Source organism: Strigops habroptila, chromosome 3 (genome assembly GCF_004027225.2).
Source record: "Strigops habroptila isolate Jane chromosome 3, bStrHab1.2.pri, whole genome shotgun sequence".
Taxonomy (NCBI): Eukaryota; Metazoa; Chordata; class Aves; order Psittaciformes; family Psittacidae; genus Strigops; species Strigops habroptila.
In genome coordinates this window covers 31,369,504-31,387,733 of record NC_044279.2, presented here as the reverse complement: position 1 = coordinate 31,387,733, position 18,230 = coordinate 31,369,504, and the positions used below count along the sequence as shown (strand labels likewise).

The following is an 18,230-nucleotide window of genomic DNA, read 5'->3' as shown; positions in this document are numbered from 1 at the left end:
CCCCAAAAGTCAGCTTAAGCTAAGGACAACCTAACAAACCTTTGAAAGCTCTTATTGACCTGCTTGTTAGCTGATTTTAAAAACTCAAGAATACTGGCTGGCAGGTTGGGCTCAGAGAGTTACAGTAAGTGAGGTTACATCCAGCTCAGCAGAGTCATCAGTGGGGTGACCTGGAACAGGGCTCAGTTCTAAGGCAAGTTCTCTTTAATGTTTTTATAAATTATTATAAATGAGACACAGGAGTGTTTGTTGGCAATACTCAACAAGGAGGAGCTGTGGACTCCCTCAAGGGTAGAGAGGCTTTACAGAGAGATCTGGATCAGAGCTGGGCAATCACCAACCACATGAAATTTAACAAGAGCAAGTGCCAGGTTCGGCACCTGGGATGGGATAATCCTGTGGTACATCATACAAATTTGGGGACGAGAGGGTGGAGAGCAGCCCTGTGGAAAAAGACCTGGGGGTTTGCGTTGATGGCAAGCTGACTACGAGTCAACAGCGTGCCATGGCAGCAAGGGCCAACCATGTCCTGAGGTACATCAAGTACCTCAGTCAAGGGAGGAGGCTGTCCCACTTTATACTGCACTGGTGTAGCCCCACCTCGAGTACTGTGTGCAGTTTTGGGTGCCTCAGTATAAGGACATCAAACTATCCCAGTGTGTCCAGAGGGTGACCGAGATGGTAAAAAGCCTCAAGGACAAGACTTACCAGAAGAGGCTGAGGTCACTTCACTTGTTCATCCTGGAGAAGAGAAGGCTGAGGGGTGCCCTCATTGCAGCCTACAGCTTCCTCAAGGGGGGCAGCGGAGGGGGAGGTGCTGATCTTCTCTCTGGAGGCCAGCAGCAGGATACAAGGACATGGAATGCAGCTGCATCAGGGGAAGTTCAGACACGACATTAGGAAAAGGCTCTTCACTGAGAGGGTGGTTGGTCACTGGAACAGGCTCCCCAAAGAAGTGGTCACAGCCCCAGGCCTGTTGGAGTGCAAGGGGCATCTGGACAACACTCTTAGTCATATGGTTTAGTTTTAAGTAGTCTTGTGAGGAGCAGGGAGTCGGAATTGATGATCCTTATGGGACTCTTCCAACTCAAGACATTATACGGTTCTGTGATTGTAAACTTAGGTCTTTACAAAAGGACACTTGAAAATCACACACTTTTATCATAGTAAATTTAATCAGGCTTCTAACAAAGGAGACTCCTAACAAACTGTACAGTTATAATGAACACTTTTAATCAAAAATATATTAAACATAATTTCAATATTTTTTCGCTAGCATTTCCAACCCAAAGCAGAAACTTTGATGTAACACCCTGGAGGCTCTCAATCCTGTAGACAAGCAGTGAAACGCTTCTGCCTCAGCGAAGACTTTGCCTTGTGGCTTCATGACTGATCTTGGCAAACCAGGTTGCTGCCAGAAGGGGCGGGTCAGGTCAAACTACTGTGCCACAACAGGTTGCCTCTCTTCCCTTCTCTCTCTCCTCAAATTAGCATCCCGTAGGATCCGTGAGCTGATTCCCACTCACTGTGCAGCCCACACAATGCCGGGTGCCAACAGGGTAAGTTGCAGGTCATCTCCTTCGAGCAATGTGAACTCTTGTTGTAGAAACCAACAAAAGGCAACTGGAAAACCACACCCTGCCGACATTAAAACTAATCGGGCACCTCAGGAATCTGATGCAATACATATTTAATATACCATATCAAGATTTGCATGTGTCAGGTGCTGTGATACAGGCAGTACCTTGTTCATGCAAAATCACTGCCATTTCTTTTACTTTTCTGCACACCATTCTAATGAGATCTTGGAAGCTCTCTTGATGAGGGGGCTGAATTCAATGACTTTTTCATTTAAAAATACTGTGCACTTTGGAAATCTTTTTACAAAGTTTCACGTTTCTAAATGCAAATGTATACAAAACAATCATGCTTATACTTACCTCTTTGTGATTGACTCAAATTATCCCCTTCCTAAAATGTTCATAAAAAACAGTACTTCATTACATGTAAGGCCATACAGAATCCAACAGTCAGGATACCACCAATGAGTCCTAAGTATTTTTCATCTCTGAAAACCAATCATGTAGCACTGGCAGCCTCCTGACCCTCCTCAACCACTCAATCAATTATAATCACTCAATCAGGTCATTAGGGATGCCAGACATTACCCAGAATCACCTAGGTTTGAAATGATGATGAATTTGGGGCCTTATGGTTCAACTTGACATTACACCTAATCCAAAGCAACGTGGAGTTCCTAAAGAGACGGTCCTGCTTGCTTTCGTTGCCTCCCTGAATTCCTGCTCCTTCTTGAAGTCAGAAATAATGATTACACACAGCCTTCTAATTGTGAAAAGTGATGGATGAAAAGTGGTGAGAAGGCTTAAGGGGAGAGACTTAAGTGGTGAGAAGGCTTAAGAGAGAGAAGAAGGGACCTTTCCCTGCTCAGTGGCTGCCTGTAGTTACACTCTGTAAGGTGCAGTCAAAAACGTAACAAAGGAAACGTTTAGTAGCAAATAGTAACAAAAAAATGGAATTCATCCTACATGAAACTCAAACACAAGCAGGAGATACACAGGAGGTGGAAGCAGGGACAGGCTGCTTGGGATGAATATAGGGACATTGTCAGAGTATGCAGAAATGCGACAAGGAGAGTCAAGGCCTTTTTAGAATAATATCTGGCGAAGGATGTCAAGGACAAGAAGAAAGGCTTCTTCAAATACATCAATAATAACTGGAAAACTAGGGAAAATGTAGGCCTGCTACTGAATGGAGCAGGAATGACTCTGGTAACAGGGGACACAGAGAAACTGAATGCCTTCTTTGCTTCAGTCTTCAATGCCAAGGTCAGCCGTCAGAAATCCTTGACCCAGGAGACCAGGGAGAAGGTCTGGAGAAAGTAAGTCCTTCCCTTGTTTGAGGAGGATTGGGTTAGAGATCAATTAGACAAATCTGACATCCACAAGTCCATGGGCCCTGACAGGATGCACCCATGAGTGCTGAGGGAGCTGGTGAACATCTTTGCTAGGCAACTCTTGATCATCTTTGAAAGGTCATGGCAATCAGGAGAGGTGTCTGAGGAGTGGAAGAAAGCAAATGTCACCCCAGTCTTCAGTAACAGCAAGGAGAACCTTGGGAGTTCCAGACCAGTCAACCTTACCTGGTAAGGTGATGGAACAGCTCATCCTGGAGGCTATCTCTAACCATGTGGAAGACAAGGCAGCTATCAGGAGCAGTCAGCCTGGATTCACCAAAGGGAAATTGTGCTTAACCAACCTGATTGCTTCTACGATGGGACAACGGGCTGGATAGATGAGGGGAGAGCAGGGGATATTGCATACCTAGACCTCAGCAAGGATTTCAACACTGTCTCCCATGACATCCTCATAGGCAAGCTCAGGAAGTGCTGGCTGGATGAATGGATGATGAGGGGGATTGAGAACTGGCTGAATGGCAGATCTCTCAGAGTTGTGGTCAGTGGTGCAGAGTCTAGTTGCAGTCCTGTAACTAGCAGTGTCCCCCAAGGGTCAATGCAGGGTCCAGTCTTGTTCAACTTACTCATCAACGACTGGATGAAGGGATAGAGCCTCCTCAGCAAGTTTGCTGATGATATAAAGCTGGGAGGAGTGTTTGACACCCAAGAGTGGTGCTGTGCTGTCATTCAGAAGGATCTGGGCAGGCTGGAGAGATGGGCAGAGAGGAACCTCTGGAAATTCAACAAACGCAAGTGCAGGGTCCTGCCCCTGGCCCTAGGGAGGAATAACCCCAGGCACCAGAACGGGCTGGGGCTGACCTGCTGGAAAGCAGCTCTGCAGAGAAGGACCTGGGCATCCTGGTGGACAAGTTGTCCATGAGCCAGCCATGTGCCCCTGTGGCCAAGAAGGCCAATGGTATCCTGGGCTGCACCAGGAAAAGCACTGCCGGCAGGTTAAGGGAGGTAATCCTCCCTCTACTCATCCCTAGTGAGGCCTAACCTGGAGTATTGTGTCCAGTTCTGGGCTCCCCAGTACAAAAGGGACATGGGGCTCCTGGAGCAAGTCCAGCGAAGGGCTACGGGAATGATTAAGGGTCTGGAGCACCTCTCGTATGAGGAAAGGCTGAGGGAGCTGGGCCTGTACAGCCTGGAGAAGGCAAGACCTGGGGGATCTGATTAATGTGTGTAAGCATCTGAAGGGAGGATGTCAAGAGGGTAAGGCCAGACTCTCCTTGGTGATGCCAAGTGATAGAATGAGAGGCAATGGGCATAAACTAAGCCCCAGGAAGTTCCACCTGAACATGAAGAACTTCTTTTCTGTAAGAGTGACTGAGCATTGGAGTAGGTTGCCCAGAGAGGTTGTGGAGTCTCCTTCCCTGGGGATATTAAAGAGCCATCTGGACACAATCCTGAGCAATGTGCTCTAGGTGACCGTGCCTGAGCAGGGGTGTTGCATTACATGACCTTCAGTGGTCCCTTCCAACATCAACCATCCTGTGATTCTTTGAATACTGCTCACTAGAAATGACTCGTGACATGGAAAACACCAAAATTTAAACAGCATTTGCAGAACCTGCAATTAGAACAAAAGTACAGCACTTACATCAAGTAGCTAGAGTTGCTCTGGCAGTCAGAGACTAGAGATAACCCCTAGTGCAATTTTACAGAATGAAACTGAAGTTTAAAATTAAACTATAATAAATAATTTAAATCATAGTTGCTACCAATTTTGCAAGTCTTCCTTTCCTATAGTATATATGAAAACAAGACTTATTTCTGTGTAAGTTGAAGAATGAAGAACTGCTTTTTGTTACTTTAATAAAAAAGAGTGTTTGAAGTTACACTTATAAACATCAAAATGTAAGTGTACATACATCAGACTGAACAGTTTTTCCTAGGTAACTGTGTAAAGGTTTCAAAAATAGTTTGTCACTTTACAGCATTTTTGAAAAGGACATCCTTTCAAAGGAATATATGTCAACAAGTACAGGTAGGAAGAATACAATTGTGGAGACCACAGTGAACAAGATATAGCCACCTGAGCTACTACAAAGGAGCGCAGGCCTTGGGTTCAAGTCCCCAGCAAGATCTCCTCTTTCCCAGCAAAAAGCAGATTTATGTATTATGGCATACACAATGCACAGGATCTAAAAGCATATTTTTGTCCTTAGTATGAGCCTTCTTTGAAGGATTCTGATAGATCTTGATTGGCAGCATCGTACTGAGCAATGAAATGTTTGAGTTCTTCAATACACCGTTCACCTATTTCATGCAAATTCTGCCTCAGGGCAAACTGAATGGACTTCTCCAATGACGGATCTTTATCAATTAGCATCTTCACCACCATGCCAAAGGTTTCACAGTCTTGTCGGTAGACCTAGAAAGAACACATTTTAGAAAAGAATTAAATGCAACACTCTTTACATTAGCACACCAACAGCCCTCATTGAGTTAGGTGCTACTGCAGATACAAACCAAAGAAAGAATATTGGATTTAACAGGAGTTTCAACTGTAAAATGTATTTGCCTTTTCCTCTCTTATGACCCGCACTAATACAAATTTAAGTAGTTCAGAACTATCTGGATACAAGAAATCACTCTTATTAGAAAAAATGCCATAAAAAGAAAGATTAAGTTCCTCTTGCAGCAATATTTAATACATAATGGCAGAGCAAAGTGCAAATGCTAAACTAGATTTTCATTGAAAATATATATAAAATTAATCATGGCATGTCTAGCAATCCCAGTCTTCACACAAAGCATCAATAACTTAGATTGTAATCTCTCCTAATACTTTAAATACAAGTTGTGTTTAAATGATTTCACCAAATTATGTTTGTTGGATATTATTTTCTCATGGAAGTCCTTGACAAATATGATTTTAATTACTTTGACTGCATTGGTGGTTCAACCACTAAGGATAAGAGCAAACGTGACAGTGGTTTACATGAACTCGTCTGATCTTACACTGCAGGGAGCACAGAGTTTGCAAGTCAGTTATGTACCACAGTTGAGAAGTAACTTCTCATTATCACTGCAACTGTTTTTCAGACAAACATCTGACTGTGCTCTTGGGTGGTTTTCAAAGTCAGTCAGTGGCCTTGCAATTTTATTTTTAAATTGTATTTTATATAATATTATTATATTGCAATTGCATTTTATTCAGGTTCCAGCTAAGGTTATTAATCTAAACACCCACCAAAAAAGGAACTTGTCAAAGTCTTCCAGCTTCTTTGGCCAATTTCCATTTAGAAAATACACTGGCTTTCTGAGTGTAGATAAGTAAGTTTTATATCGCTGTACATTTTTTTCTGGGGGGAGGGAGAGAAACTAAAATGTTGATATTCCTCAAAGTGTGATTCTCTTTTAGCATTGTGTGCTTGTGTTAGAACTTGGTTTTTTACAGATATGCATGACCTTTTCCTCCCACATTTATCTATACTGTGGACACACAAATGATACAATTGTATATAAGCAATTTCCCATTAGTAAAAAAGAAAGAAAAAGACAAAAGAACCCTCCCCCAACCAAACACCACCACACTGTTTTATTCATAAGGACCAGTCCAAGGGCAGCTCAAGCATATTCATGTCAGAGGAACAGTAAAACAAACAAATGAACAAATAAACATTCTGCACACAAACTATTCTCAGAAACACAATTATTTAACATGATACCTTTAATAATGACAGTTCTCAAATGTCTGATGGTATATTCTGCAACAACAGTTTAAAATGAGACCCACTTTTCAAATGCTAGTTGGCAAATAAAAGAAAACCTTTTAAAAGAAACTAATTTTCAATGGATATTAAGAAGCCAAAAAGAAGACTGCAGTCCAAAACAAACTACAGCTAAATATCTTAAGTGTGGAAACAGTGTGCACATGGCATTATTTCTGAGGGGTTTGTTTCCCCCTTTGTATGCTTTGTTCTTCAGTAGTAAAATGTCAGCACAAACCCCAGACTCTCAGAGTTCACATTCTACAGCAAGTAAACCACGATGCACGCTAAGAGAACTTCAAACAGAGTAAATTTGGGTTACTTTTTTTTTTGACTCTTTCCAAGGAAAAAGCTCAGGAAGAATTGCTGTCTCTGATTAGCCATATGACAGACAGATGGTATTTCACTCTGGATAACTCATGCCTTTCAAGTACTTGCAGCACATTTCCTAGCACCTTCAGAGAATGGTTTCTGAAAGGTTTTTTCTCCCCAGAGCCATTATGTTTGGGGGGAAATAGTTCAAAACCTTTTTTTCCCCTTCTTTTTTTCCTTATTGCATGTCTATTTGTCCTATTGTATCACTTTTGAAGTGGTCAGACCAAAGATGTGTGAATGATCTTCCACAGGTAAATCAACCTGGTAACTGTCAAGTCTTCAGAGGATGCTGTGCAACACTGGCACGAATGAAATCCTGACACTAAGAGAGAACTCAGACACATCATCCCATCTTCCGCACCAGAAGGCACCCATAGCTACAACTGAAGGAGATGCTCTACTTTTAATTGGTTTTCAAATTAATAGCAAACAGTGCTACCTGCTATTTCTCTCAGACACCACGAAGAACTAATCCAGATGAAATTTTTTGACCCTTAGCATGTAAATATTATTTCAGTCTAAGTACATTTTTCCTCAAAACTTTCCCCAAAGAAGATACAGAAGAGAATCAGGAGAGCCATTGTTGTCGCTGTGTCTGGAGTCAGAAGTCACTTTGCTGTCACAACAATCTGGAAACTAAACACCTTCACATATAAGACAAATGCTTTCAATTCTTTGTGACAAAAGACTTAAAAAAAAAAAAAAAAAAGAAAAAAAAAAAGAAAAATTGACCTAAAATAGGGGAAGAGGGCGAAGGTGGGGCAGGAAGGCAGTTCTCTAACAATAGAAAACAAAGGAAACAGCTCAGCTCCTCTAACAATAATTGAGCAATTTTCCCTCAACAAGCTTTCTACCCCAGCTGCAATTCCTAATCCTGCTGGTGCAATCTGCCTCCTTCTCAATTGTGCTGATAAACCTATTTGTATAGCTGCGACGTAAATTGCATCATTGAGATGATCCCTTTTTAAATTACTTCCCCCCCCAATTAATGTGATTCAGTGATTCAATTCTAAAACCAGATGCATCAGCACAACTGAAAGAACTGCGAGCCACAGTTGTGAAGTAGTAATAACTTCATAAACCAGTTTGTATCTGAAGTCAGTGCACAACTACCAGCCCTCAGAGAGAAGTTACTCTGCTTTCTGCAAAAAAAGTGAGTAGAGTTTATAAATACAAGAATATCAATTACAGAAGATATTAACAGCTCAATGGTACAATCAGCTATTTTTAAAAAGGGTGAAAGCACTCAAAGTTCTTGAAAAAGAGGATGGTGGCATGGCATACTAGAATCTACCCTCTCCACAGAAGAGAAGGAAGATATTTCTGGAAAATAAGCCAAGAATGTAATGCTTGAGGAAGAAAGAAAAATGCAGAAAAGACTCCAAAAAAACAAAACAGCTCTCTGTTGGAGAAGAATATTGAAAGAACTTATGACCCAACAAAGTTTGAAATTAACCCTACATTTAAAATTCCAGCTGATACTGATTTTGAGCTCAGACTACGGAAAGCTCATCTGTAAACATCTGGAACTAAAAGCTGAAAACGGTTCCATGTGTGGAAAAAGAAGAAATTACATTTTTATATTGAAAAACAAGAAAGGGAATGATATCAACGACATGATTATTCTGTCTGATATATACGTCAGTTAATCCTGAAAACAGCTAAAGCCATGGGGTGAGCATTTACCAAGGCCCTAGCATACTTTTATTCTCTGACCTAAGCTACAGCACCAGCATAATGGAAAGAACGTGTAACACTTTAGTAAGCAGATGAAGGAGAAACAGAAACAGCTGTTCTATTCCCAAATACATAAATGTATTTATATTTATTTTATATACACACACTATATATATATATAGTCTTGATTTTCATGTAAATGAGAAGTATATAAGCAGAATTCAAGCTCTCTTTGAAGAGTTTTCCAAAGTCAGCACATCTGGCATCTGTGAGGTCAGAGGATCCCAAATATGCCTACTTTTATATTATTCTCATGGCATTTTAGCTCTTTTATTCTTACATGATAATAGCATAGAGGCTGTAACTTAGATCAAATCTTCACATGCCAGTCTCTGTACAGCACCTAGGCTTTGTCTAGATTCAAATCTAAAGGTGTGGTGCACCTGCAACACGTTAGTGAACACTCCTTAGATATTTAAGAAAACTAAACCAAAATTTGCACTTAGAACTGTTTAAATATGGCTAATAGCCATGTACTTTCAGATCTAGCAAGAGCAATGGAGATGTTAGTCCCTGAGGTTGGAGGTGATTAAGCCCTAGAACTCACCAGGCAGAATGAAACTTTTGAGAATTCCCTAATCTGTGTCTGTGCAAAGTTTCGCAGTTAACCTCAAAGTACCATCAACAGTGACTTAAATTACAATGTATGACACTGACATGAAAGAGATGAAGGATACCACACATTCTCCCAGCTCAGCTCTGGGGCATTAACCTCTGATGGAGAAGAAAGAGGGGCAGAAGCAGGCTCATGGGGATTGCTTGCATCTTAGACTACTATATCCCTTCTGCAATGATAATCTAAAAATGGTCCCAACTTAAACCAAAGAAAATATACTGAATGTCTCAGATGATGGGTGAAAAACACTATCACCAAATCTCTGCTGTAAATCTGAACTCTGGGCGTGGATGAAATTATACCTAATTTGATGAGATGTCTACTATTCACTGACAAAGTCCACATCATTTCCTTTCTCTGCTTAGTGCAGCCCCATTTTCTTCACCAAAACTTTTCTGGACCTGCCCGCGTGTTTCGCCCAGCAGAGCTGCTGGACGACATAAACAGCAAGAAGAAAACTCTAGAACTTAAGACATTCTCCCCTGCAAGCGACTACAGTTTGCAGAAGAGTCAGAAACTTTGTTGGTCTATCTTGGTCTCAAAGTCTTGCATACCTGGCCAAAAAAGCATTTTAATTTCAACAGCAAGAGTAGACACAACATTCAAAGAGGATGAGTACAGGAAAAAACAGAGATGTTAAAATGGAGATATTCGCAATCCTTATTTCAACCCATACACCGAGCTTTCCCTTCTTAGCTCTACAGTCTGTGCAAAGAAAGGCTTTTTAACTTCTCAAGGTGACTCAGGACAGCTAAAACCACAGCTTCTGCTTTAATCAGCCTTTGAATAAGAGGGAAAGAAGAGAGAAGTTCCCCGGCAACTGAAAAGACCCTCAGGAAGACTGGTCCCACCAGGCTACAAGTTAGCCTCTTGTACCTCCCATGTCCACAGCTGGTAGAAAGTACAAATGAGTAGCAAGTGGAAGATGCAAATTTCTCCTCTCTGCCTCAAAGGACTCAACTGAATTGTCACTTCTCATTTATGGTGGCATTGTTCTAATGAATGCGTTTTATTTTAAATAAAGGTAGACAACATTAACTATCTTCTCCAGCTATGGTTTTGGATGAGCATGACTGTGGCACTTTTTTTTAATCCTCTTGCCTTTATTAAGCACATATGAAAGCCTCTTGAATAGGAATCATCAAGAGACTTGCACATGCAATGCTCAAGCAGCTTTATGCAAGATGGTCAAATTCATTTCAGCACAGAAGGTGGTACTTCTGCTCACAAACACAAGCAGGACCACGAGGCATAATGAGGACCACATCCATTAAGTGGATGTGATGATTTAGCAACTAAATTGATGTCTGTGATTTAATCTGTAATTTTCAACCCCTTGCACTTCTTCATCACAATATTTCCTGAATTTTTGAGTATTTTTATGATTCCATACATTTACAGATTCATCTAACACTCTCTCACCTCCACAAGGACCCCTCCTTCACAGCAAAATGATGCAATTCTGGGCTCTCTGGGCAGCTCTACACTGTATGTATACAGCCCACCATCAGTGCTTGTGAGTCAGTGCTCATCTTCAGAGATGCCTGTTCTCAGCTCCTCATCCAGAAGGCCAAAGACCCTCAAGGCTCAGTTCACATGGGGGAAGGAGTTAGGGTTGTGGCTCAGAAACAACGTTAAACAGCCTGCAACCCTTAGATACTAACTCACCCTTGAGAAGACCCGACATGCCCAGCAATCACAATCTTGTATCTGTGATTCATGCAAGTATTCATTTAATATATTATCTTTCAGAAAACAGAAACTTTTCCGTTACTAAGGGCACATTTCCCACAAGTATCAAATACCCCATGCAAGGAGGAAAGAAACCACATGCTCACCGGTAGCTGTCTGATTTCTGGCAAAGGCAGAGCTTGAACTTGCAGAGCACAAGTATAGCACAAGTTAGCAAGCTGTACAACATCCCCTCCAGACACCCCATTACTGAAAGAGCAAACTGCCTGAAATCTCTCTTGCTTCAGTGATGCCCCAGCGCTCCTCTACACTAGACAGAGGTAACAGCTTTTGCTCCCCCACCTAAGCCAGGACAGCAAGGCTGGTATAGCCCTCTGGTGGTATAAGCCACTTTCTCATTTCCCCTCCTCAGCAGACCTAAAGTAAGCCTGACAAAGCACTCTTCTGTTAACACAGCCATATCTATGCCAGGTTTTTCTGACACGGGTAGACAGACTATGAGGTCTAATTTTTCCTGTACTCCTAACTACAAGCAATACTCAAAGATTTTGTAATGCAGACCTAGCTCAAAGCTCATTGCATACGCAGTAAGATTTTGCATTATAATTATGCATGTAAACCTAGTCAAACTCGGAAAACACTATACAATGACTTCAGTACGGCTGGTATCATAGTATTTTCTTTGTCAAAGACATCTTTTAAAAGGAATTATTACCTCTCTCCAAATCACTTCTTTTTAATTTATTTACATACTATCTTGGATTGTTCTCAACCATGCAAATTAGGCTTTATTAACTTACCTGAAATTTAGTCTCCTCAAGTACAATAAGCTAATCCTCTACTGAAAGAGTACAGAGAAATTTTCATTACTGCAGTGGCAATGTAATTGTACTGTTATATTTATGAGTATAATATATAAATTCATAGCTCTACAGCGCAAAGAACGCTCAGAACTGTCATTAAACCACTTGCAGACAATTCTCATGATCAAGATATTTAAAATTGGTTTTCAGCCAAGATGGACTATTTTTCATGGCTACAAAAAGCTAAATGAATGTACAATGAATTTAATACTTGGTTGCAATAGTGGTATATAATTTTTAATTATAAAACATCAACAAGCCTATTCTATTCCTTTCTTAAAAACACGCTAACAGTTTTGCCTTGAATCTATGTAATAATTTCTGTACCCATTAATCAATCTGTTTATAGACCAATTAGATATTCATTGAATTGTAAATCGGGGGAAACAAGTTATTTAATCTACTATGTAATAATGAACAACTTCATGTTAATTTGATACTTACTGAAGATATGCAAAATATTAAAGTTATTTGCACTCAGTGTCCCTTTCCACTGAAAGTTTCAAGTGCCAGATCAGCTTTCAAAATCTAAGCCCACCATTTCTGGCAGCTAAATACCTGACTGAAAGGTCTGCTGGAAGTCCCTCATGTGGAATAGATGCTGATACAGCCATCATTTTAAAAGCAGTGTAAATTCAGAGCTGAGCTCTGCTTTGCCCTCGAGGACCAAGACTAGCAACGTGGATGCTGGTGCCCGAGCATAGTGCTGCAGGGAACAGCGCTGGGAGCTGCAGTGCCTGGGAGGTAGCCCCTGGGAGATGCAGCTAGGGCCACCCAGCCCTAAGCTCCCACATGGGGCCACAGTGTTTCTGTTCAGCTTGTCTACAGCACTTGTTTCTAGGACACAGCATGTCCTGCCTGCACTTTTATTTATTCCTTTGATTAAACTAATTTCAAAGAGGAAGATGCAGTCTAAAACAATGCCACTGCAAGGCTTCCTGGTTGATTTTAAAGTAGAATTCTAGTATGAAAGGAGATGGGAACTGGTCTGTAAAATTGGGGGGTGGGCGTCTATGTCTACAGTAACAAACTCTCTTGATGAATTTACATGTACAATGTAAGGCTGAAAACCCTGAAGAGTTAGCTTGGGTCCTGAGGCACAACTCTGGTCTTTTCCATGCAATCATAAAACAGTTTGGGTTGGAAGGGACCTAAAGATCATCTAGTGTACATCCATCTAGCATCACATCCCTGCTATGTGATACACTGGGAAGAAAACATGCAGACCAAATTATTTACTTCCATGAAACCACTATCTCTAGTTTAAGCTCAAGACATCATCTGTATCCTCCTTTGCTTCAGATCATGCCCCTGGCGACACCTCTGCAATTACAGTGAAGCCGTGGGGGTTGCACAGGGTGGAGTCCATTGTAGCCCAGGAGAAGCCGATGACTGGCTCAGGCACGCCATGACTGCAGGACTGTCGGAACAAAGCCAGGCTGCCTCATCTTCCCCATGTCAGCCTCATCCTCCTATGACTTCTGTTGTGCAGGGCTCTGCCTCTCAGCAATCATACCTCTAATCATCTCTGGAGAGAAGCACCATCCCTCCTCAACTCCTTTCTTCCTCCCTTCACCATCCAAACAAAAAATTACACATTTTGGTGCATTTACTCATAGCTTATAAAACAATCTAAAGATGGAACATTCAGCTTTTGTATGACCCTGCTGAGCAGAGCAAAAAACAAAAAGCAATTAAAAAGTGAGTCCTCAACAATGGTAGCAAGTGTTTACACTCCAGTTACACTTAGCAACGACAAATCTGCAGAGCAAGGCTACATAGTTCTGAACAATCATAGCAAAAGCCAACCAAGTTAGTACTATTTAGGAAACTGTTCATATGAACTATTGAACTATCTCAGTTCTCTTTTACGTCAAAGTGACCAGGGAAAGAATCACATACAAAGTATTCAGCACAGTGCAAGATGAACCTTAAACTGCTATGACTTGTACTGCCTGGCAATTAAACTGGCATATGGAAATTCAGCAACAGAGTTTTCATTTATGAAAACTTAAATTTTCCAAATAATTCCCCACTGCTTTAAAATTATAACAAACAAGTTTTCAATAAGACACAAGAAGTTTACTTTAAATATATTGCTAGGAAATCCATATATTTACTTGAACTACTTTTAAAACTACAGTGGAGGACCTTAAGTGGATGTTTAAATGAACAAGAATTGATACGCAACAAAAATGTACATGACGATACACTTCATTTAATGTTATGTTTTGGCAAGAGCAAGTGCATTATTACTTCTTCAAGAAATGTCTTGCTTAGTCAAGCAGAAGTAGCTCCCACATGGGAGAGCAAGGACTATTATGTTACATGGTTTTACTGGAGATAATTCTTTACTAAACCAATCAGGCCACATAATAACAGCATTCTAACACCAACTACAGGCCCTTGGAGACCAGTTTGTGTGTGGCCTAGATTTCACAGGCTTCTTTACAACAGATGTGCTGGATGAGGGTAGTGTTACTTCATATATTAACTTCTGTGTTCCTTAGGTAAAACAGCAGTATTAGTTTAAGTTCTCCCTCTTACATATTCTTCTTACAGAAACTGTGCGCTTTCTGCAAGCAGACGATAAATCTGAATTCAAATAATCCATTGCAATTGCAATTCAATAGTTTCTAAACCTCACTGACGATCTCTCAAAGACACATCAATGACATGTTTTCAGCTCACATAGAAGAATACCCAGCTATAAGTTTAAAATGCCCGGCTACAAACAGCTGTGCAGCTAAGTCCAAAAATTATCTGTAAGAGCAGCAAGTTACCTATCTATTAGTTTATCTTTGTTCTATAATGACCCTCTAGTCTAGAAACTGGATTTTCACAGGACCATAAATGAAAGCAGAATCTAAAACCTCTCCTCTCTGACGGATGCTAAAAAAAAAATCCCATTACTTGAAATGCACCAGTTCAGGATTAAACAGGAAATAATCAGCTTTATGCCAAAGGAAGGACCTCGCCCTGCAACTTTTTATTTATAAAACACTGAATTGATGGAAAGCTATTTCCTAAATCTGCTCCATGGTAAACTTATTGCTCCATCCAAAACAGGAAGGGTGAAGTTTATCTACAAAAGACTCTGTCTATGGTAATTCTCTAATTAAAAATGCTTTAATAGCTTTCAGTTATGTCCACTAACCACAAAGGAAAGCAATATTCATTTAAGTTTCATCAGAATGGGCTGTGTATTAAGGGCAACAATTACATGATAAACTAGTCTCCCTTGTACAGAAAGTACGGTAGTTTAAAAGCTACATACGTGGACTGTGCTGCAGTCAAGATCAGCAACGATGCATTTGCTTTTACCAGAAAGTGACTTATGGTGATTTAGTTTTCCCTGAACAAGTCTTCACACTTTCAATTTCAACAAGTAGCTTCAGCAATGAATACTCTCAGATTCAACATTCTGCACTGAGGGCTCATTTTCATTAAAGGGAAAGACAGAATTTTATCCTGAGGTGTGGATCACCTGCATTTTCTTCAATGGCACAATGTAAACAAGCAGCAAGAGAAAACAAAGCAAAACAAATCTCCCTTTTCCAATTGAGAGCAACTCCCAGCAGATCACTTGCACGATTAACTGGCAGCAGCACTGTTATTATAAACTCAAAGCTAGTGGATTGATGAGTTTAAGAACCAGTCCTAAAGCGAGAAGACTTCTTTAGACATCGCTGTCTAAAGAGCAACTTCTTTTTGTTTTTCTTCTTTAATGGTTAAAAAAAATGTTCAAGTGGGTTTGGATATATATGTCAAAGGCTAGGGTTTTTTTTTATCACATGTGCAGCATAAAGAAAATACTATACAAAATAAGTAAACTACTGGATGTAATGGACAACTTTTCAGAAAGGAAAAGCAACAGCTGCAAGAAGAAAAAACAATTACTTCGATTACCAAAGTTTTATTACTTAGTTTATGTTAAAACTTAAGGTTTCTGAAAGTTTAGAATTACTTCACACGTTATATTAGCCTTACAAATCAGTTTTATTAGTGCCTCAATAACGGATCAAATTTTTTTCATGTCCAAGTTATGGTCCTGTCTCTACCCCCTAAACAGTCACTCTCGTCATTTACTTTCAGTACTCATTTCAAATATAAAATCAAATGAAGGAAAAAGTAAATTAAGGCCATGTTTTTGATGAATTCCATAAGCTCTCCCTAGTTTGTGGATGGGTATCTTTTTCCACATGCAGCTGTGATGGCTGAAAATGCTATTCCCCCTTCCCAGCTGTCACCATCCCCATGCCAGAAACCCTCACTCACTTGCTTGTGTGAGCCAGCAATATATAGTACTACCTCTAAAATTCATTTTTAGGCACTATCAGCCTAATTAGGTCACACACGAGCACATCAGTTGGGCTTCAGGGAGGAATCACCTATTCTGGGTGAGAAGGTGACGAGCAACTGTGGATAACCTCTAAAGAGGACATTTACCTACAGCCTTACTAATGTGTCCAATCTCTGTGAACTCATCTGGGACCACTCTCAGAACTGCTACTTAACCCAGACAAGCAAAACACACAGGATCTATGTTTTAACGTTTCTGTATCTTCAGTCAAATACAAAATATATAAAGAAACAGACACAAAGCTAACACAATCGCTGGAGGTGGAATAGGTCAGAAAAGCTGTATGATGAAGCTCCATTTCTTACTGCAAATATATTCATTCCTTCTGTATTTTTAGCATTCAACACCCAAACTATCTCTCCTTCTGAATCTGTTCCCACAATTCTAGCTATTTCCATTTCAATTTGGGAGCAGAAATCCGATCCAAGATTGGTAAAAATAGAAAGCATGTCTGTCCCCAAAGAGAAAGCCACAAGGAGCAGAGATTGTCTTTCATGGTTAGTAAATCATATGTCTTAGGGCAGTGATTACCAATTGTGGTTCCAAGAAAACGTAGCAGGAGTTCTGCATTTACTCAGTGGATATACCACTAACTGTATCCCACAGTACTTGGAATTAATTATTCAATAACTTTGAGTTACAGCTCATAAGTAATACTGAAGAATCACAGTGTTTAGCTGGTTCAAAAAAGCTTGGGAGTCACTGTTGTTTTTCATGGTGAACTATTTTTCCATGTGAAAAACAAGTCTATTTTCCGTTTAAAAAGATCTTCTGAGACTAAGGACATTGGCTTTCTACTTCCTCGTTACAAGCCTTTATTAATGAGATAGTTGAGCAACGCTGCAGCATTTCAGCACAAGAACTGTTACCTATCAGACTCATTAAAGGAATGTCTGCCCTGTTCACTCCAGTGTCACTGAACATTTTCAGAAGTTGTCTGATGGGGTGAACTGACAGAGGACAGATTTGGAACAAACTTGGCAAGATATGTGAACACACTCATGACTTTTTGAAGTGTTGGCTTGTCTTCAGTTTCTGGCATCCACTGAAAAGCTTTGATTCTTTCTGAGTCTGTCTTCAGTCAGTCCTTATAAAAAGTATTATGACCATTATAAGAAAACTGGGATCATCAAATACTGTTTTGTGTGGGTTTTTTTGAAAGCTTTAGCTCTGTATTCTTCAGATAGATTAGAGCAGCTCTATGCGATCCTTGACTTCTACAAATTGTGCTACCAGTATGATGCAACAAATCATAGAATCACAGAATAGCTAGGGTTGGAAAGGACCTTAAGATCAAATAGTTCCAACCCCTCTTCCATGGGCAGGGACGCCTCACACTAGACCATGTCGCCTAAGGCTCTGTCCAACCTGGCCTTGAACACTGCCAGGGATGGAGCATTCACCACTTCTTTGGGCAACCTGTTCCAGTGCCTCACCACCCTCACAGTGAAGAACTTCTTCCTTATATCTTACCTGAACTTCCCCTGTTTTAGTTTGAACCCATTACCTCTTGTCCTATCCCTACAGTCCCTGATGACAAGTCACTCTCCAGCATCCTTGGAGGCCCCATTCAGATACTGGAAGGCTGCTATGAGGTCTCTGCGCAGCCTTCTCTCCTCCAGGCTGAACAGCCACAACTTTCTCAGCCTGTCTTCATATAGGAGGTGCTCGAGCCCTCTTATCATCCTCGTGGCCCTCCTCTGGACTTGCTCCAACAGCCCCATGACCTTCTTATGTTGAGGACACCAGAACTGTACACAGTACTCCAAGTGGGGTCTCAAGAGAGCAGAGTAGAGGGGCGGGATAGAATCATAGAATAGTTAGGGTTGGAAAGGACCTTAAGATCGTCTAGTTCCAACCCCCCTGCCATGGACATCTCACACTAAACCAC

General features: G+C 40.8%; 1 protein-coding gene across 5 annotated transcripts in view; it reads right to left on the bottom strand.

The window, feature by feature from the left end:
* Nucleotides 1–1,213: 1,213 nt before the first annotated feature.
* The window catches only part of PPHLN1 (periphilin 1), a 73,410-nt gene continuing 56,393 nt past the window's right edge, over nt 1,214–18,230 (bottom strand). For all 5 annotated transcript variants that reach the window (XM_030478245.1, XM_030478247.1, XM_030478244.1 and 2 more), the window contains exon 10: nt 1,214–5,351. In XM_030478245.1, the coding sequence (XP_030334105.1) occupies nt 5,142–5,351 (210 nt within the window). In that variant the 3' untranslated portion in view covers nt 1,214–5,141. The remainder of the gene's footprint in view (nt 5,352–18,230) is intronic.